General features: G+C 44.7%; 1 protein-coding gene across 1 annotated transcript in view; it reads right to left on the reverse strand.

Annotated features, from left to right (window-relative positions):
* Nucleotides 1-22,092, reverse strand: part of LOC102455781 (uncharacterized) — a 133,811-nt gene that overhangs the window by 104,112 nt on the left and 7,607 nt on the right. The window contains exons 5-13 of the mRNA XM_089773316.1: nt 17,965-18,061; nt 16,413-16,428; nt 7,847-8,028; nt 6,138-6,274; nt 5,198-5,422; nt 4,593-4,734; nt 4,127-4,250; nt 2,289-2,480; nt 475-612 (exon numbers count right to left, since the gene is read on the reverse strand). Of these exons, the coding sequence (XP_089629442.1) occupies nt 475-612; nt 2,289-2,480; nt 4,127-4,250; nt 4,593-4,734; nt 5,198-5,422; nt 6,138-6,274; nt 7,847-8,028; nt 16,413-16,428; nt 17,965-18,061 (1,253 nt within the window). The remainder of the gene's footprint in view (nt 1-474; nt 613-2,288; nt 2,481-4,126; nt 4,251-4,592; nt 4,735-5,197; nt 5,423-6,137; nt 6,275-7,846; nt 8,029-16,412; nt 16,429-17,964; nt 18,062-22,092) is intronic.

Genomic DNA, 22,092 nt, shown 5'->3' on the forward strand with positions numbered 1-22,092 from the left:
GTCCTTTGTCTTCAGCTGGCCTTTGAAATTGTCTGGCCCAGCCTAAGAAGATGACAAAAACTTTAAAGTAACTGTAGACCCTGGCCAGAGTAAAGATTAACTCTGATTTGGATAAGAACTAACTGGCCTTTTTTGTTCATTTCAAATGTAGTAACTTACTTTGATTTGTTTTCACTTGCAGCCATTTGAATCCCACTTTTTATATTTAATAAAACACTTCTGTTTATTATCAAGCCCAGTGTAAATAATTGTTACCTGGAGTAGGAGCAATCTCTGTGCATACCTCTGAATGAAAAGTGGGAAGACCTTATGAACTTCCTCTGTGTAAAACTTTTACACAGAGTAAGATGGGTTTATTTGGGGGGTTGGTCCCTTTTGTGGGTTGGTTTCCTGGATGTGGATCCCTTAGACCTGAGCCCTACAAGAGCTGAACGGAGTCACTGTCGGAGGCCTGTTAGGTCTGTGGGCACTCACCGGATGGGGAATTCCTCGGGGCTCTCTCCATTCCCTGTAGCAATACTTCCCTGCAGGACATAGCAAGCATTCGTCTGCTCTGCCCAGACCCTTCTGCTCACCGTAGGTTCCATTAGGGCAAGGTGTAGCATGAGAGTCCTGGAAATGAAACAGATTTCTCTTTACCACAGCATTGTCACTACCGCATCCTCCTACTGCAGAATGCACACACCAGTCCCGCTCGGGGTCTGAGAAGAAGAATATGGGAATGAATATTGTCAGGCAGAAGTGAGGATGATAGAGGGGAACAGAGGGAGGCATCAACATTTCACAGGCATAAACCTACACTCAACTTTGTGATGATCTGTCAAGGCGTCAAGGGTGCTGCTACACACATACCCAACTAAAGGGTTAGATGCTTCACCAAGTGGATTGGTGCTCACATGCACAGTCCACTGGTTTAGGAAGCCATTTTCCTGCCATTCTTTCCAGTCCTTAATAGACACTGTTGGGCCCTTGGGAATCCTTTTGCCATCTTCTGGAGCTGGGATTCTTCCATCTTTCTATTCTGCAAAGGGGTATGTTTAGGCTATAAGGGTACGTCTACGCTGCATCCCTAGTTTGGACTAGGGATGCAAACAGAGACGACCGAAGTAGTTAATGAAGCAGGAATTTAAATATCCCGTGCTTCATTAACATGATCTCGCCGGCGAGCTAGTTCGAATCACAGCTGATTCGAACCAGGAAGTGCGCGCCGGGACTCGTTAGTTCGGACTAAAGCCCTTAGTCGAACTAACGTTACTCGTCAAAAAATGGTTCGAATCAGCTGTAATTCGAACTAACGCACCGGCGAGATCATGTTAATGAAGCGCGGGATATTTAAATCCCTGCTTCATTAACTACTTTAGTCATCTCCATTTGCATCCTTAGTCCGAACTAGGGATTCAGTGTAGACGTACCCTAAGCTCCCAACTCTGTTCCTGCATTTCTGGCTAACAGAGGGTCGGATGAAATGCAACTGCATAGACCTTACTCTGGATTTTAGAATTCTTATTGAGATTTATGCTCCTTGGAGCAGCAACCGTCTTTTTATTGTATTTCTATAGCATCTAGCACAGTAAGGCCCTGGATAACGACTAAAGAGCTTAGGTGCAAATACTGTATGAATAAGGAAATACATAAATGAAAGTGAATCCTATTATTCCAGGTATTACATAACTTCATCTCTTAATGGTCTTAATTAAAATGATCTGCTGGCAGCAGCACCCACAGTGTGATGGGTTCCTGACAGATTTAAAATAGACTAGTCCTTACCCTGAGTAGCTCCCAGGATAAGGACAGATGGACAAATAGACAGAGGGAAATAAAAAGGAAGGAAAACAGCATATTTTTATTTTACAAAACATATATCTTAATTCAGTTATTTGAAAGCAGTATGGTAGGAATGGCTTCAATGTGGATGAGGTATGAATAACAGCAAGGAGGTGATGTGCATTGTTTTACAAGCAAATAATATATAATATTAATAAAAACTGAATACAATGTCTACCAAGAGGAACCAAAATACTAAAAACATCCTTAAAAATATAGCTGGGAAGGTAAGAAAGAAGTCAGAGGGGAAGGTAAAGAGACCCAAAATTAGCACAATCTTGTATGCAGCAAACACTAAGGTCTCTGAACACCATGAAATCATGAAAACCGAAATAAAAAGATTAAATAGCCTAGTGCTGGTAAGGACTCACACAGCAAGACTGACTCTAATCTAGCTTCCCACCAGCAAAGCCCAGAAGATCAGAGAACGGTCAATAACAATAAACCAAAGCAGATCCGCTCACAATGTCACCCTGGAGACAGTAGTATCCTCTCGGGCAGGCATTTCCACTGGCATCTGGAGTGGTTGCCTGTCCTTCAGGGCACAGCAGGCCTGCAGGGCAAACCATAGCACGCAGCATGGCCTCTCTGCTTGTGACTTCATCAGCGCAGTAGTGTCCAGCGAGACAGGGAAAGCAGGAGGCAGAGCCTGGGTCCTATAGCATAGAGGTCACATGATATAGTTCCCATTTTCATAGCACAAAAGGAACCCAAAGCATTTTCTAAGATATATCCAGGTGCAGAACAGTTTGCAAATGAATGCAGCTCTGGGCTGGAGGATTGCATGCAGATAGACAAATTGCCCCAGAAATACTGCAGCTGAGTGGAACAACTCGAGCCCGAGGAACCATGAGGGCAGGGGACTGGACTCGATGCCCTCTCGAGGTCCCTTCCAGTCCGAGTATTCTATGATTTTAACCCTGCTCTTATAGAAAGTATTGTGGCAGCTTTAATACCTACAAAGGATTAAAAGGTCTCACAGAACATACCTCTATCAGAAACAACATGCAATTCAGTTTATTTACCCTGAAAGCATGAAAGACTGAGCCTCAACTAGGATGCTCCCCCTGCCACTGCCCATGGCCTATATGGAGATAAAGGACTTTGTTCTCCAGCACTGTCAATCCAACAGCTTTCATCGGTATAATAGAAAAGGAGACGAACACAGAAATCCCCTGTTCCTCTCTTCCCGGAGCCTCTCCATGTCACACAGGATTGGAAGGCACAACAGAGAGATAATCTAGGCCTATCTGTCATACATAAGTCCCATTCATTTATCTCCCCTCTGATCTTAATGAATAGTTCCAGCAATAATTACCAAATCTCTGCAGCAATAGAAAGTTGGCCCGGGTGGAGATAGTAGGGCGATTTGATAGTGATGACATGCCAGTTTCCCATCAATATGGAAATTTGGTAATTATCGCTAGAATTATTCATTACAGCTTACTGACAGACAAATAAGGAATACACCAAGCTTTGTTTGTTGGAACAGCTCTCTCACCCGTTGTCCCCTTCTGTGGACCTGACCCATTGTTTTGCCTTCCACAGTCAAATGAATATTTGATTCCATTGAAATCCCCCAGGAGCAGGGTCTGAACAGAGAAGCCTGCTCCTGTCATTCCTCAGCAATAATTAGCAGCTGACATTGAAAGGGAAAAAAACCCATCAAAATTACAAATATCTACAAAACTGCAAGCAGCCAGCTGAGGGGAACAAATGAAACCAGAACCTATTAACACAATGGCTATTTTCATGGCAAATGGATTGTGGTTACAGCTGTTCCATTAACTTGCATTCATAATAATGGAAATTGGGGTTAGGACTGGTCTGTGCAGCAACCCAGAACTCTGGACCTGCAGCATCATTCCTTGTCCAGGCCTTTCATTGAGCCAGCTTTTATGTAAATCATGACAACGCTTCGTCATTGCTTTCCATAAGAGACAATCCCACTGTCGAATAGATCCTGCTGCTAGGCCTTGTCTGTATTTTACGTAACATTTCCCACCATCCTGCTCCAATCAGTGCAGCTCTGTTGGAGAGAGCACTTGTGCAGACAGGCCCCGGGCAGTTTAAACACCGGCTCTGAGCCTGCTTAGAGGATAGAACACTAATGCCAGTGCCTCGTTGAACGATGGCTCCCTCCCTTGTCAATGGAAGGTTGAGAAATGTTGAGACAAAAGTTCACTGCAGACCCAGCCTTTAAACCCAAAGGGGAGAGACTGTTCTGGTCACAGTTTGGACGTCCAGCCCTGCCACTCTTCTTCTGCTGCACAGCAACTAGAGTGAATCAGTGGCCACTTACTGAAAAGCTGCCAGTGCCACATACTAGGGGAACCCCTGTGCCAAGCTCAGGGCAGCGGTATCCTCCAGGGCAGGGGACGCAGTCTGTGGCCATCTTTGCTCCTTGCTCGGTGCGGTAAGTTCCCCTGAATAAGGATAGAAGAGAGGAGGCAGAGTCACCCATGGCAGTGAATTTGGTAGAGTGTGGGTGTTGCTCTTTCCTTGGCTATAATACAGGGGAGACCCCAGAGGAGGAAACCCAGACAAACTGAGCAAATGCACCATATCCAGAGCCATGGGAAACATCCCACCTGGGATGGAATTCACACAAACCTTGACCACCCAGAAACATGCAGATTGCTACGGAGCATGCACCCACTTAGGATGTGCACGCTCACAGGATGTTCTGAGGTCCCACTTTAGGCCCTGCTCAAACGAGTCAGGCATTGGTCTTAAGGTCTCTTTTGCACAACACAGAATTGACTTACACTGGGCAGAGAGTTGGCTTGGAGGTTCCCTCTGTGCAGTATGATCCCACAGGGCAGGCAGTGCAGTCTTCTACTTGGCCATTTCCCAGCCTGGTACTGTAGGTTCCCGCAGGACAGGGGAACTGGCTGCTTGTCCGTGTACCTTTCCCAAAGATGAGGAGGTGATGGAAATCCTAACATTAGCCCCTCTCACTACATGAGAGAGAATGGAAAGGCGCTTCCTTGCCTAGATCTAAGGAATACTTTGGTGAACAAGTTTACCAACATGAGTAATCACTGACATGGCGGATGTTGCAGAAAGTTTGCCACCAGTTCTGGATTTGGAATCACATGCATTTGCACCAGAAGCTTGATCCTAAACTGTATGCTGATGCAAACAACGGAATGGAAAATACCACGTGACCTACATGTTCAGTCCAAACAGCTTGAGTTTCAAATATCAAATACTCAGAGAGCACCATTTGCTATCAACCCACAGGCTGAAATATGTTGGTACAAACCACGGGCTGAATGAACAAATGCATGAACACCATGATCTGTGTGCTCATAGTTACTAAACACAAAAATGAGCTAAATTCCTCCTCCTCTGCTTAGGTTCTACTTACCATCTGGGCAGTAATGCCCTGGGCTGCATCTCCCGGAAGGCACATGAGCTCCTGCCACACAAAACCAGCCTGCAGGACAGGGCAAACACTCCTCCTCTGATGCCAGGCTTGTCCTATTGCTCCAGGTACCAGGGGCACACTTGTATTGTGCTGGATATTTTGTGCCTGGGGGACAGTAGTGGCCAACTGGGCATGGGATAGGGGGCTTCTGCTTCCCCCCTGTTCCTGCAAATACAAGACTGGCCATAAGGAGAGGCAATGCAACATAGTGGACAAAGCACTGGACTGGGATTCAAGAGCCCTTGGTTTTGTTTCTAGCTCTGCCCCTGAGCTGCTGGGTGGCTCATACACAAGCCATTCCATCTTTATGTGCCTCAGTTGCCCCTCTGTAAAATGGGGATAATGTTACAGACCTCCTTTGTAAAGCGCTTTGCAATCTATGGATGAAAGGGGCTATCTAAGACCTAGGGATTATAATGATCAGAGAATCACTTTGCAGGCAACACTCTGAAGAGTCTGATGTCCAACAAGAGTGGTCAAAGTGAAGAGGCAATCATGCCAGTCTAGACGCAGCCTAGTTTACAGTTGCTGGATCTGGGTCTCACAGCCATGCTGAGATGTCCATACTGCATGACACACATCTTCTGGCAGGTCTGTGGCTTGGGCTATGGTCACACTGCAGAATGACAGGCGTGGACCAAGTCACAGCAGGACATAGGCTCTGACCAGCCCTTTAGGAGTGTCCTAGGACCTGAGGTTTGATACTTATATTGATCGGAGTCAGACTGATTTGTGTGTGGACAGAAGTAGGGATTGGGTTCGAACATGCAGCATAGTGTGATGTGTAGACAGACCCACAAGGACTGGAAACCCTGCTGTCCAATGACCCACAGCACTGGGTTATTCCCATAGAGATGCAAGGGTCCAGGAAGTTACACACCTCTCGTGCAGATGAATCTGGCAGGACACGTTTCACACTGAGACTTATCAAACAGACCGAAATGGTTGCTGAATGTTCCTGGGGGGCAGGCATTGCTGGGAGCATGAGGGCTGGAGGACCCCGCTGGACACACATAACTATAAAAACACAAACAAGCCGGATAGGTGCACAGTTCACATAGGGCAGAGCCCCTCCTGCCCCTCCCTACTGGGGCTGCTTGTCACACGGATGGGGCTGTGGGTGAATTCTGCAGCTAAGCAGAAGTTGGGTCACTTGATCTTGCAGGTGAGTTAGGCTGCTTGATAAGGACTGGACAGCCTCTGCTGAAGTGGCAGGTCAGTTAAGGGACTGGTTTGGAGACAGGAAACTTGTCCAGGGAGTTGCAAGAAGGCCATAAAGGTGGGAGGTGGTCAGGACACTTCTCTGGCATGTGGGAGAAGAGTTGGGCAGTATATGTGGATCTTTGGCGGGGCGGGGGGGGGTGAGAGAGAGAGAGAGAAGAGGGGCGGAAAAGATTATTTTTATTCTACTTGTACAGCACCTAGCACAATGGAGTCCTGTTCTAGAACTTAGGGTAATATGAATAAAATAATAATACAATTTACAATGTAAGGGCTTATCTCTCTCTCTCATCTAACAAGAAGGAGCTTTTTTATGCCCTTATATTTCCTTTACACCAAGGGTCTCACATTCGCAGTCCACAGGCCAGTCCCAGATGGAATAACTGTGCAATCTGACCAGAGACTCCTGGTGGGCATGCTGCTTTGGGGCTCGCCAGGTGGCCTGGTGTTGCGGGCCAGCACTGGTCATGCCGTCCTGCATGCCCTGCAGCTGCAGGAACCACAAGGGAAACAGAGCAAGTCCACCTGTCCAGTGCACACCACTTCCCTGTGGCTCCTACCACTGGGGGAGTGTGGGAGGGTGTAACCAAAGCTGCATGCTCAAGGTTCAGGAGGCCATGAGGGGAAAGAGGGTGGGACAAGGAGCGGGGCTGGGAGCTAGTAATGGACAGCCCCTCCCCGCCGACTGGGAGTCCCTGGCCAGATTGTCTAATTGCTTGAGCTGGGACGGGCCCACGTGCTGGGAGTCTGAAACCCCTGCTTGACATCTTGACAAAGCCTCCATTTTGGCATTTCTCTTGTGCGGCCGGTAGTCTGGAGTCCTTCACCTAATGCAGGTCTGAAGAACTGGTGTAAATATTTCCCTGGAATTTGTGTCCCTTCAAAAAGTTTGTCAACATTGAAATGTGTGAAACCCATTCGATTTCTACTAATTAAAAACAAATTAATGCAAAGACTAAAAATTAAAAGAAAACGTTTGTTCTGCTATTTTGTGAAATAGTTTGTTCTCCGTTTTCAATAAATAAGGTTCAATTTTTCAGTCATGTCTAGATGTTCAGAACTGGGATGCTACATATGACTATGCTCGCTGACACCCCATAATTTGGTATTATTATTATTTATGTGTATTATGGCAGACCTAGGATTCCTGGTCACAGAGCAAAACGCCATTGAGCCAGGTGCTGTAAAAATGCAGAAGAAAAGCTGTTCCCTTCTTTAAAGATCTTATGGTCTGTTTAAAACTCTGATTTTCTCTGAGGCTGCTGGTGGAAAGGTGACAGCTCAGACCCTAATGCATCAAACAAAAGAGACAGAACCAAAGAGCACAACCACACAAAAAAAACAGTGCAAAGAAAATCTGATGCTTACCCAGCCATGCACTCAGAGTCTGGCTGAGCCAAGCCAGCCTGGGTGCAAACTCTCCCTGCAGGGCAGGCAGTGCAGTCTGTGGCATCATCCTGCCCCTGGAGAGGATTATATGTACCCGGCTGGCACGGGCGTGGGTAACTAACACCAGCAGGGCAGTAGTGTCCAGCAGGACATTTGAGACACTGTTTGATTCCTAAGGAGAGAGAGAATACTTAGGGTTTGTCTGCACTAGTCCCCTAGTTCGAACTAGGGAGGCTAATGCAGGCATTCAAAGTTGCAAATGAAGCCTGGGATTTAAATATCCTGGGCTTTATTTGCATCTTCCCATCCGGGCGCTATTTTTAAATCCCCTTAGTCCGAACTAACTGCCCGCGGCTACACGCAGCAGTCAAATGTTAACTCGAACTAAGTCCTTAGTTCAAGTTAACTGTTACACCTCGTGGAATGAGGTGTAACAGTTAACTCGAACTAAGGATTTAGTAGAATGAGGTGTAACAGTTAACTCGAACTAAGGACTTAGTAGAATGAGGTGTAACAGTTAACTCGAACTAAGGACTTAGTAGAATGAGGTGTAACAGTTAACTCGAACTAAGGACTTAGTTCGAGTTAACGTTTAACTGCCGCGTGTAGCCGTGGGCAGTTAGTTCGGACTAAGGGGATTTAAAAATGGCGCGCGGATGGGAAGATGCAAATAAAGTCCAGGATATTTAAATCCCGGGCTTCATTTGCAACTTCGAATGCCTGCATTAGCCTCCCTAGTTCGAACTAGGGGGCTGGTGTAGATGTATCCTTAGGGCCTCTAGAGAGCGTGAAATTGTAAAAAAGGGTTGCCATGTACACAACGTGGGTTCCCTTTCTTTTACCATGAGTCCTACTGCAAGGAAACATAATGGAGATATGCTCCTAAACAGGGTGATAAAACCACTGCAGCACCAGAGGATGGTGCTGTTGGACTAGCTGAATGTCTCCTTGGTCAAGTTGCTTTTGGAAGCAAAAAACCCATTTGAATTGTATTCTGATTTTATTCTGTGAGGAACTGATCCATTAAAAACAAATAAATACATCAGGCAACAACACACATTGATGCAAGTTAGCCAGGGTCCCCTTATTAATGTACTTAATACCCCAAATGTCTGGATTCTGGTCTTGAGAGAGCCTGGGCTGTATACGGCTGAGCTGTTTCCATGTTAGTATTCTGAATATGGAGAGACGAATGAGTTTCATAGACTGGAGACATACTCAGCCCAAACACATAGATACCTGCTTGAATGACAAACATTGCAAACGTGACAGTCTTTGAAACCTTGTGTGTTAAACAAAGGACGCTCCCATTCTGACTTAAGGGGATGCTGCTGAGAAAAAAGAAAAATGCCTAATTAAGAAAAAAAAATATTTCCTTCCAATGTTACCGCTCCTGTCCCAGGTTTATAGCAGATGAGGAGCGAGGGTGTTATGCGCCCGGGGCAAAGACAAAATTTGCTCCCCCAGCTGGGCCACCCCTTGCCTATCATGCCACCACATGGGGCTCCCTCCAGTACATGGGGCTGGTCCGCTTCCAGCCAGATTGATGCACCCTCTGGCCAATCGGTGGCTGCGGTTTCTTGGAGGGGTGGGCTACAGGCAAGAACCTGAATGCTGAGGCCCAATGGGCAGTGCCTCGGACTGACTGGTAGCAAAGGGGATTGTGGATGTTGTCATCGCAGACGGGGCCTGTGTGCCAGCTGCGTTCTGAGCATGCTCAACCTGAACCCCCGCCCTGTGCGCCGCTCTCGCTGGGCACTTTACGCTCAGTTTCAATTTCCTGCAGGTGCAGGAGCAGCTGGTGCCCACGGGGTCCTAGTACTCCTAGTGCTGTCCTTCCCTCAGCTGCTAAATTGGCACCCCTCTCTCTTGGCGCCCGGGGGCAACTCCTCCCCCCCGGCCCTCTCCCTTTCTACACCACTGGTTTGTAGAGTACATGTCTCTCAAGGATCCTAAAGTGCTTTACATACTTAAAATGAACTACATCTTTAGGAGCTTCTCCTGATGTTTGGAACAAAGCAGTTGTTTAAACAGTACACAGCGGCTACGTCTAGACGGGCATGATTTTCCGCAAATGCTTTTAACGGAAAAGTGTTCCGTTAAAAGCATTTGTGGAAAAGAGCGTCTAGATTGGCACGGATGCTTTTCCGCAAAAGCACTTTTTGCGGAAAAGATTCCATGCCAATCTAGACGCGGTTTTGCGCAAGAAAGTCCTGATTGCCATTTTCGGCATTGGGGCTCTTTTGCGCAAAACACTTTTTAGCTGTCTACACTGGCCCTCTTGCGCAAAAACATTTCCGGAAAAGGGTTTTGCCTGAATGGGAACGTCAAAGCATTTGCACAAGAAGCACTGATTTCGGGCAGTAGGACGTCAGTGCTTTTGCGCAAAATCAAGCGGCCAGTGTAGACAACTAGCAAGTTTTTGCACAAAAGCGGCTGCTTTTACGGAAAAACTTGCCAGTCTAGACGCAGCCAGCAAGTATGCCAATTTAGGAAAGGAAGGGGATAATACCTTATCCACAGAAATGGCAGAGGGAATTTTAGGCAGGAAAAGGAAATCACTTAAACTGGGATTTGTCTAGTATACGGGTTGGACCTCCCTGGTTTGGCTCCCTCAGGACCTGACCTGTCCCAGATCAGGGAGTTTTCCAGACCAGGGAAGGTCAGGGCTGAGGAGTAGGGGTGCCAACCTCTCAGGTAGAGGGAGAAGCCCAGTGATCTGCCACTGCTGCCCTGTCCCCCTGCCTGAGGCAGCCCTGCAAGCTCTGTGGCTCTACCAGCTCCAGCAGCTCCGCTGTCCCCAAGAGCTCCAGCTATGAACTCTGCCCTTCCCCCTCCCCCTCAGGTTGCAGCACCCCCACCAGCTTCCCAGCCCAGATGGCTGCGGGCTCTGCTGGTCTGCCAGCCAGCTCTTCTCCCAACCACCAGCAAGCTCTGTGTTGGGGCTCTCTAGTCCAACAACACCCATGGTCCAGAAGATGGTGCTGGACTAGAGAATCCCTGACCATAGAGGTTCAATTTGTACCAGGATTTACATGAGACTCTATCAAGAGATTGGAGCTGCTCAAAAATTTGATTCTAATCTCTCTCTCCTGCCAATGAAAAATGGCTCCTCAATTAAAATGAATTAATCAATTATGATCAAAATTATCTGATTCTTCAATAACAAACACCCCACCACTCCCAGTACAATGTCTGAACTTTTTTTGGTACGAATGTACAGTTATGGGAAATTTTTAGTTTGGTTATTCATTTAAAAAAGAGTTTTGGTTAAAAAAACTCAGATATTTCTACAGGAAAATGCTACTTTTCAGTTTTCATTGAAAAAACAAACCTTTTAATCAATGTTATTGAATAAATGACCATGAATTGCCCAGATCCAAGCTTTACTACTTAAAGACTCTGCACTCCAATAGGCTGTAATGCCATGGGAGTGTGGGCAAGGAGGAAAGATAAAACTTTTCCCAGAACCCCTATGTGTCATCCCTTTGGTACTAGAGAGTATGCAACACAGAGGAAAATACCTCACCTTCTTACTTCTCACTACTGTTACTTCTCACTACTGTTTTATTTGAGGATCTCCCATTCAAACACTACGCCACCCTTACTTCGAGTTGACAAGATCATCACAGAACAGCTGCAGGCTAACAGTTTAGATTATTAAACTGAAAGAGTTTTTAAAATCTAATTTACTTTTGCACCATCTATGATGTTTGTTTAGATGCCGGTGGTCTTGTCTGTCTATTGACTTGTGTTGTCTGGCTGAGATTTGAGTCTTCTTCCTAGCTGCACTGTGAACATTCACTTCTGATTTTAATTTCAGAAGCAGGAGGGGAGCAGTGATTTCTAAATCTTAGCCAATGAGCAAAAATTCTTTTAACAATCCAGATGCTTTAGCAGCCGAATTGTCCACTAACGCAAAATGATCAGATAGAAGAAAATAGGCCTCAGTTTTAGGGATATGTTACCTTGTTAACCCATGTGCATTTGAGAGGCAGTGATGCATAGAGATTATCGCAGGAGATTGGGAATCACTACTTCTGGATTCTGTTTCCAATTATGACCTCACTAGGGACTGACCTTGGACAAATCATTTAGGATCTGATCAAAAAGTCAACTGAAACACTCCCTTTAACTTCATCAGTGGACTTTTTAATTCACTTAATCTTTCTCAGACTCTCCCTATTTGAAAAAGAGTGTTAAGATAAGTGATAGGGGTATTGTGGGGCATGTTACAGCTTAGGAAGTGCTTTATCAGATCAAGGCTATATATAAACACACGGGCTATGTCTACACTTGCAGCTTCATGCACAAGAACGGCTGTTCTTGCGCAATAATCCACAGTGCATCCACACTGCCCACCCGCTCCTGCGCAAGAAGAGACAGCTTCTTGCACAAGAGCTATGCTCTTTTCTTACAAATGTAAGCTCTCTTGCACAAGAGTTCTTGCCAAGTCAGCTTCCACTTGTAAGAAAAGAGCTTAGCTCTTGCGCAAGAAGCACAAGTGTGGACTCTCTCTTGCGCAAGAAAGCTATTTTAGCTATAGAATTTTATTGCGTAAGAACCCCTGCCGCGCATCCACACTGCCATGGGTGCTCTTGCGCAAAAGCACATCTCACACATGACAGTGTGGCTGTGTTCTTGCGCAGTACTTCTTGCACAAGAACCCTTGTGCAAGAAGTTCTTGCACAAGGAGCCACCAGTGTAGACACAGCCACACAGTATTATGCTGGCAGAACAGTGTCAGTAATCTGCACCCATTACAATTCATACTGAAATGCAATATACCTTACCTGTGCTTCAAAGATTTAGTGGCAGAGGAGACTTCAGTAAAGCTGCCTATTAGTTAGGCAGGATTACTTGCACCAAGATATATTACATTCCACTCACTATTACACTATAAAAATAAATAATTTAAAAGTAAAATGACAATTATCGAAATAAATGAACCAAGTACAGTTTGGGATGCATCATTTTGGAATTTTTTGCTCTTTTAAAATTGAGTTTGCCTGATTACTTGCTAATTTACAAAATTTAGTCATTCTCAGCAGCTTTCTTGACTTCACAATGTTTTACTATGGGAAAAATAAAACAACAACAATGCAAAAGGCAAATGGAAAAAATAAGCATCAATTTTGTAGCAGCTGATTTCAAAAGGCTAGTTATTTGGGATTTTCTGTATTTTCTTTTACACGCACAAAAACCCTGCAAAAATAATTATAATTATTTGTGCTGCAATTATGCCTATGAGTACCAGCCATGAATAGGACTTTGTTGTTATAGGTGCTGTACAAACACAGAACAAAAAAAGGGTCCCCGCCCCAAAGATCCTTAAGTACATTAATGCCCTGCTGTTCTTCTCAGAAAAGGTTTGAAAATGAGGTTGGGTTAGAGCACAACACTAAGATGATTGTTAACTAACATGATGTTAAGCACAACACTTCAGCTACACTGCAGGCACGGCCACACCTGTTTAACACCAGGCTAGCTAGTCTCAATTCACCCAATAGTTCACTGGCTGACATGAAGTTAGACACAACAGCACCTGTCTAAACTGATTGCTATGCCATATGACTCTGCCATTGGCCTGCTGCGTGACCCTGAGCAAGTTCATTGCTCTGTGCTTTGGTTTCCTCATCTGCAAAAAGGGGATATTACTGTTTATCCTTCTTTGCATGGTGCCTTGATAGCCACAGATGAATGCTATATGAGAAATAGGCACTATGCTCATTATGTATCAGGACTCCTCAACAGATAGAACGATAGAACGATAGAACAGTGGAACGAGGTGTACAGATAGTTTGGATTAGGCTTCCTATCCGAACTATCTAGTTCGTGCCGCGTGTAGCCGCGGGCATGGAGTCCGCACTAGCGGACATTTAAAAATGGCGGCGCCCGGCAACATGCAAATGAAGCCCGGGAAATTCAAATCCTGGGCTTCATTTGCAAGTTCGTATGACTACATTAACCACCCTAGTTCGAACTAGGGTGGTAGTGTAGACATACCCTACAGACTAACAGATGTATTGGAGCAAAAGCTTTCGTGGGCAAAGACCCACTTCAACAGATGCATGTAGTGAAATATCCAGAGGCAGGTATAAATATGCAGGCCAGAATCAGGCTAGAGATAAAGAGGTAAATTCAATCAGAGAGGATGAGGCCCACTTCTAGCAGCTGATCTGGAGATGTGAATACCAAAAGAAGAGAAACTGCTTTTGTAGTTAGCTAGCCATTCACAATCTTTGTTTAATCCTGAGCTTATGGTGTCAAACTTGCAGATGAACTGTAGCTCAGCAGTTTCTCTCTGAAGTCTGGTCTTACTCATGTAAGGAGCCCAGTAGGTGTCCTATATCGAAGGCCTATTCATTGCTGTATAGTCAGAACACAGAGGCTGTGTCTACACTGCACCCCTTTTCCGGAAAAGGGATGCAGATTAGACACTTTGGAATAGGCAAATCCGCGGGGGATTTAAATATCCCCCGCGGCATTTGCATTAACATGGCTGCCGCTTTTTTCCGGCTTGGGGATAAGCCGGAGAAAAACGCCAGTCTAGACGTGATTCTCCGGAAAATAAACCCTTTTCCGGAGGATCTTTTATTCCTACTAGATAGGAATAAAAGATCTAGTAGGAATAAAAGATCCTCCGGAAAAGCGTTTATTTTCCGGAGAATCACGTCTAGACTGGCGTTTTTCTCCGGCTTATCCCCAAGCCGGAAAAAAGCAGCAGCCATGTTAATGCAAATGCCGCGGGGGATATTTAAATCCCCCGTGGATTTGCCTATTGCAAAGTGTCTAATCTGCATCCCTTTTCCGGAAAAGGGGTGCAGTGTAGACACAATCAGAACATTTAAACAGCCCAGATTTGACACAGTCCATATTTTCTCAAGATGTGTCCCATGGAATATATGGGATTTAAATGCTTTATAGACATACGGACCAATGTGCATCAAAGTTTCACAGAGTGATAGGCAGTGGCGAGTCTGCCGGATCAGGCCCTGATTTTGCACACTGGGTGCATATTCATGAAAGTGCCCTCTGTTTCAGAGGAGGCCACTATAACAATCTGTTCCATTAATAACAGGTTTATTTCACTTACAGGTGTCATCCATTAGGACAAACATCATGACAGAGGCCATTGGCCAAACCATCGATCTCTTGTCCTAATGGATGTCACATGTAAATGAAATAAACCTGTTTTTAAATGGAATGGACTGTGTGAGTGACCTCATCTTTTCAAGAGCATGCCTGCAGGGATATGCATGCTGTGCTGCATTCCGTGGTACCAGATATGAAGATACCCAAAGCACAGCATAGCATAGCATAGCAGACCTCTTTAGTAGCAGTGACTTGTGTGCTAGGAGTACAGGCTTTTCCATACCTATTTAGACCAAACACATCTACAAACGTAAACATTTCTTCCTGGACCTGGCAAAGATCAGCCTGCAAAAAGTCACCTCTGTGCAGAAGTCCAGACCCCTACGCTACTTCATCCCTATTTTGAGAGACGTAACTTTGTGCGGTCTCTCTGCACCAGAGTGAATTGCATCCACAATGCCATGAAACATAAGCCAAGTAATTCAGGCTTTTTTAAAATCTTAGACATGATATTTGAACCTCCTTTTCCCCACACCACCACATTTGCATTAGTAGGAGCATTGCCAGGATATCAAGGAAAGTGATTATTCCCGTCTATTGAGCCACATCTGGAGTGCTGGTGAGGTCACATCTGGAGTACTGTGTCCAGTTTTGGGCCCTCCACTACAGAAAGGGCATGGACAAATTGGAGAATCCCGCAGAGGGCAATACAAATGATGAAGGGGCTGGAGCACATGACTTATGAGGAGAGGCTGAGGAAACTGGGCTTATTTAGTCTTCAGAAGAACGAATGGTGGCGGGATTTGATAGCAGCCTTCAACTTCCTGAAGGGGGGTTCCAAAGAGGATGTAGCCAGGCTATCCTCAGTGGTGACAGATGACAGAACAAGAAGCAGTGGTTTCAAGTTGCAGTGGGGGTGGTCTAGGTTGGATTTTAAGGAAAGCTTATTTCACTAGGAAGGTAGTGAAGCACTGGAATGGATCGCGTAGGGAGATAGTAGAATATCCGTACTTAGAGGTTTTTACCGAAAGGTTTGACTAAGTTCTGGCTGTAATGATTTAGTTGGGGTTGGTCCTGCTTTGAGCAAGGGGTTGGATTAGGTCACCGCCTGTGGATTCTTTCAACCCCAATCTTCTGTTATTTCTTTTACCTTCCCCTGGAATCTGCCATTAAACTAGTTTCTTTCTTGTCCCTCTCCAAGTAGACAGTCACCAAGCAGCTTAAGCCAGTGGTAAGCTGGGTGGCCACAAATCTGTGGCAGAAAGGCACAGGTGTGATGGAAAGACTTCAAATGAATGGGAACCAAGCAACCAAAACAGGCCAAATTTGGGTGGTGGTGTGACCCTGTGGACCAGGCTGTAGGTCCATCCTTACCCATATGCAGAATACACAGTGGCACAGGACACTAGAAAATGTGGGACACCCTGGGTCTTAATGTCCACCCATATACTCTTCCTCTCCCTGGTCTGTGGCTCTGCTTCCGCCAGAAAGGATCTAGTTAACTTAAAAGTGAAAAAGCCAACCCAGACTTATTAGCAGAACCCAGAACCTGTGAAAGAGCCATTCCAGTGGCAATGAAGCCATTTCACAGGCATTTGCCAATCCCAGGCATGTACTCTCAGTTCCTGAATTTACTGTTAGCTTACAGGACCCTAGATTAAAATTTACTTTAAAAATATTTCATGAGTGCGTTGCGGAGGATTGTGAAATCACATTTCTAAAAAAACAACTGCCTCCGCCGGGCTGCCATCAGGCAGAGGGGCACCAGTACAGTAGCTCGGCGTAGGGCCCTGCTGGGCTGCAACACCAACCCCTCAGCTTTTGCTCAGTCACCCTGTCTTGCCAGTGCTCTGCTGTTTGGCTACATCACTCCGGTCATCTGTCCCCTTCCCTGCTTGCTGACTCCCCACTGAATTCAGGTTTTCAAAAGTGGGGAGCAGAGCCACCCTGTTTAAAAAGTGGGAGGTAATGGCCCTTGGTCCCCCACCCCCAGCACTTATTAGCAAGCAGGCAGGATGGGGCCAGGGAAGGAACTAGACAGCAGCTCTGCAATGAAGCAGCTTGACAGTGAGATGTTTTAGGAATAAATTTCCTTATTCCAATCAAATCTCCAGTTCCGTGTTAGAAGAAAGTGACTCCTCCTGCAATTCTTTTGCAGCATCTGTGGCACAGTTTTTGAGAAGGTCTGAAGTGCTGAGCATTGGCAGCTGAAGTCACCAGCAGCTGTTGGTGCTAGGCCCCTCTAAAAATCAAGTCCCCAAAGTCTTTCAGACGCATGTTCTTTCGATACATTTATCAGCAAATGACATAAACGCCCCTGTTTCAATCACCTAGACATTGGCCAGTCAGTTTCTGGGAGTAGCTTCACTGCCTTATACCCACAGTGCTTTGAATAGGATCCATGTCTATAGCAACTGACAATCACCATCGTCAGCTGATGTCTGCCGGGGGGCTGGTCCCTCCAGGACATGGTTGGCAGGGATTAGATGCTATCAGAGCACAGCCCACACCTGAAGGCAGCTAATGGACTTGGCCCTTTAGTTCAAGTGGCAGAGTTCCATATGCAGAGCTGAAGGATCTAGGTCCGAACACTGCTAAGAGCCTGCTATTTTGCCACTGTCCACGTCTTTCACAGACAGAGGTTCAGCATACGGCTTTGATCTCCGGGACTGTTAATCTGACACCTTTCACCAGCCAACATTTATTTGAAAGCTTCACTTCTGTTGTATTTTAAATGACTTCCATTACACATAATAACCCAATTGTATCTTCTTTGTAAGGCTCTAATAATTCCGGAAAGCTTCACTACACATGGAGCGGAGTAGGAGATTTTCCGGGTGTTCTCCTCTTTGCGCTCTTCAATACCGTCTCAGCCAGAGGGTAGTAAATAAGCACTATAACTGTCATATCCTCTATAAGCAACTAATTAGCAGGTTGATTTAGAACCAGAATTATTTTCCCCCATTGTGAAAAATGGAGACGAAATAAAACACAGACCTGACAAGCACGAGGAGTCGCTGGATTTGCAGAACTGCTCTCTGGGCTTGAAGCTCCCTGCTGGGCATGGAGGGGCTGTAAATCCATCAGGGCAAAAGTGACCTGAGAGAAGAGGCAGTCAGAACAACGTACGTGGTAAGGAAACTACATTCTGTGCAGCTCACTCTCCCAAGAGGCCCCTTGAGAGGAGAGATCTCCCTACTAAGCCATTTCACAAGGAGCATCAAACAGAGGACACACATGTGTTGGTCCAGCTGAGACAGATGCATTGCTAAGTATGGGGAAGTCTCCAGGAATTGCAAGTGCCACTGTGCCATGCTCTGGGAGCTCAGCTTTAGAGTGTGTATGGTCTGCAGGGCTGCAGAGAAGTTAACAGAGAGCTTACAGATTCTGGACAGATTCTGCCCACTAAACCATCCTACTCCTGCCCAGGGTTGACTCTCAGAGTAGTGCCATTAGGCTATCCTGAAGATGACACTGTGATGTAAATATCATATGATTAATCAGCACACAATCTCTCAGGGTACATCTAGACAGCAGCGCTGTTTTGGGATACATCCGGTATCCCGAAATAGCGTCTTCTGCATCTTAGCAACAAGCCCATTATTTCAAAATATATTTGAAATAACGGGCTTGCTAGTCCGACGTCCTGGTAAACCTCATTCCACAAGGATTAAGAGATTTGTCAGAATAGCTGTCTATTTCAAAATTTGGTGCTGGGTAGACACCAAAATAGATTATCTTGAAATAAGATACGCAATTTGCATAGCTTATTTCGAGCTATGTGGTGCTGGTTAGATGTAACCCCAATGCCCATGCAAGTACTCTATGGCTGTGTCTACACTGGGCCACTTATTCTGGAAAAGCACCCGCTTTTTTATAGCATTTATAGAGAAAGACCAAAACTGAGTGACGGGGAACAAATCCAGAAGAAGAGGTCTACCAAAGCTCCAAAATTTGTAATTTTAGAATTGAAAAAGAAGAAAAAATATAATCCTGATTTTTTTTAAAAATTTGGAAAGCTCAGGAAACCCAAATTTTAAAATCAAAATAATGGCAACTATCTCTATCGCTGGTTGAAAAATAAGAGGAAAAAATGATGTGAAATGTTTGTTGGAATGTTTTTTCTGTTGTTTGTACTGAAATGTCAATAAAAATTTTCACTGAGATTTTGAAATTCAAAAACCTTTCAGCCAGCTGTAGTTTATATAAGCTCAGAAAACAGCAGTTTAAATGACTGTTCTTTTATCCAAGAGCATATTCATTTCTGAAGTTCAAAACATGACGAAAATCAACTTCTCCTCGTTGCAATATAAACAGAGGAGCATGAACTCAACAAATGGCAGAGCACCATTAACTCACCCAATCCATTCTCTTCATCGAGTTGGCCAAAATCTATCAAATTTTGAAATGCTGACAAAATTTCAAAATTCAAAAAACAAATCATAAATAAATTCTAATGAAACTCTCACCAAAAAATGTTTCTTGCTTTTGAATCAACCTCAGAGATAGTAAAAATATTTGCATTTTGAAATTCCAACAAAATTTCATTTTAATAAAAAATTAAGCTCTTTGTTAAAAAATTCATTTTACTCCTTTTTTTCCAATTATATCTTTTTCCTAGTTCATTAATGAAGGTGTTACATGAGGTCAGATCTAAACTACCTCATCAGGTTTCCTTATCAAATGTCCCCCGACAACTCGACACATTTCCAGATATCTCTATCCTTTATTTATCATCAGTTTTCATTTAACAATAGAGTGCTCAGATGCAAGCCCATTTGAATTAATTTTTCTAAGTAAGATTTTGCGGGACTTGATATCAAATGTTTTACTAAGCTCCAGATGGTTATTTGAAAAGTGAAAAAAATAAAATGATTTAATTGTGGCGTAAAAGTGCCATTGCAATGCTGAAATATATCCCCATTTATCTGCAGAGCAATGGCTTTTGATTATCTCACACAATATTCAGTACACAGATTGCACACAATTAAAGTCAGTCGAATAGTGAAAAAGAGCACTATGAATTTTAGGGGTTTGGTTCCCTTTAGCCATATCCAAGCTCTTTAGTATCCCTGACTTTCAAAAAATGGTTGATATGATTGAATTAGACATATGTCTGACATAGAAATACATCCATCCTACCCATTAGAATACCAGGAAGACTCCCAGATATTAAAATCCAACAGGCTGTGTCTACACTGGGCCACTTATTCCGGAAAATCAGCCGCTTTTCCGGAATAACTTGCCAGCTGTCTACACTGGCCCCTTGAATTTCCAGAAAAGCACTGACGATCTACTGTAAGAAATCAGCTGCTTTTTCAGAAAAACTATGCTGCTTCCGCTCAGGCAAAAGTCCTTTTTCTGGAAAACTGTTCCGGAAAAGGGCCAGTGTAGACAACACAGTAGTGTTTTCCGCAAAAAAGCCCCGATCGCGAAAATGACGATCGGGGCTTTTTTCCGGAAAAGCGTGTCTACATTGGCACGGACGCTTTTCCGGAAAAAGGGCTTTTCCAGAAGAGTATCCTGCCAATATAGACACTCTTTTTCCAGAAATACTTATAACGGAAAACTGTTCTGTTTTAAGCATTTCCAGAAAATCATGCCAGTGTAGACGTAGCCACACTGTATACACAGTACATATTTCACCTGTTACCTGCCTAGCAGCCAAAGAGGTTGTGGGGCCCAAGGAAGCACGGCTTCATTTGCCTTTGCCAAAAAAACAAATCTACATGGCTCCGGCGACGGATCCATGTAGTTTAGACGTACCCAATGAGGGCCCAATCCTAGCTAGAGCCTTTGGTTGCTACCGCAATATGAATAATAAGAAAAGTGATAATTTTATCACTGTAATATCCAAGATCTGGCCATCATCTGTCATTTGCTCACTTGGTTAAACATTTGCAAGTGCTTAACACATTGGCAAATAGCAGGGCTAGTTTGCAAATGCTTCACACTAAAGAAGCCAACGTTTCCTGGATTTTTTTTGCAGCAAAAATTACATGTCCAATCCTCTATACAACATAGTAAATGATGTATGTAACATTACACACACACCCTAAGATATCCTCCCCTCCCACATTTTACTCTGGTCTATGTGGGTGCTATTTTTTAATCCCACCACAGTGCCAGTAGCTGGAAGTTTGGTAACCCCAGTGTGTGTTATTCAATTTCCATAGTTGTGAATTACACATAACATCTGAATCTGAACTGCTAGGGCCTTGATGCTATCCCAATCTCTCTAGCCACTCCATTTCTCCTTTTATCAGACAACAAGCAAGGCAACTAGAATACAAGAACACTTCATTATTTAATAAGAGGGATTCTAATTACCGACATGAGAATCAAGTTACTAGGTTCAGTGACTCTGCAGGAGACACCTGCAGCTGCTCATTAAATACTTCAGCTTCAGATGCAACAACGTTGCTTAGAGGAAAGGAAAGCTAGCAAGACTGAAGAGATGAAGCCATTGATGACACTGACCACTCACATGCACAACTGTACAGCTATTATAATTCCACCCTCTCTCAGCAGGAGGCAGTGTTCAGAAGAGATGGGGCTAGCAAATATAGACAGCCCCAAATAGTCTACACAGACAGAGTCAATGCATCAACCATACGCGTGCACAGAGGCAAGATATTCCAGGTCCACACTCTCTCAGCAGGAGGGACTCTGCTGCAAAGGTATTTCAGAGTTTATTTGGGTGACCAACACCTGGATCTGAGCTTCCATCTTAGCCTAGCCCAGGAATGAGCAGCCACAAGGCAACAACTAGAGGTGTGTCTACACTGCACCCTTACCTCAAAACATTGTGAGGTAATTTTGAAATAAAACTCTATTCCAAAACGTCCCTTAACCCTCATGGAATGAGGTTACAAGGACACCAGCATGCCCAACAGCATGCCCAACAGCAAGGGCAACAGCATGCCCATTATATTTTGAACTAACGGGTTGCTTTAAAGACACGGAATGGCTATTTTGGGATACTTCTGGTATCTCAAAATAGTGCCGAGGTCTAGACGTATACACGTATACCCAGCAGAGTTATTGGTGTTACCCTTCCCTTTCTGTGTCACTAGGACTTCTGGGGGTATATCCCACGGTTTTGTAGAGCTGAACTGTTCTGATTCTTT

Source organism: Pelodiscus sinensis, chromosome 25, assembly GCF_052426305.1.
Source record: "Pelodiscus sinensis isolate ZL-2025 chromosome 25, ASM5242630v1, whole genome shotgun sequence".
NCBI classification, from domain to species: Eukaryota; Metazoa; Chordata; order Testudines; family Trionychidae; genus Pelodiscus; species Pelodiscus sinensis.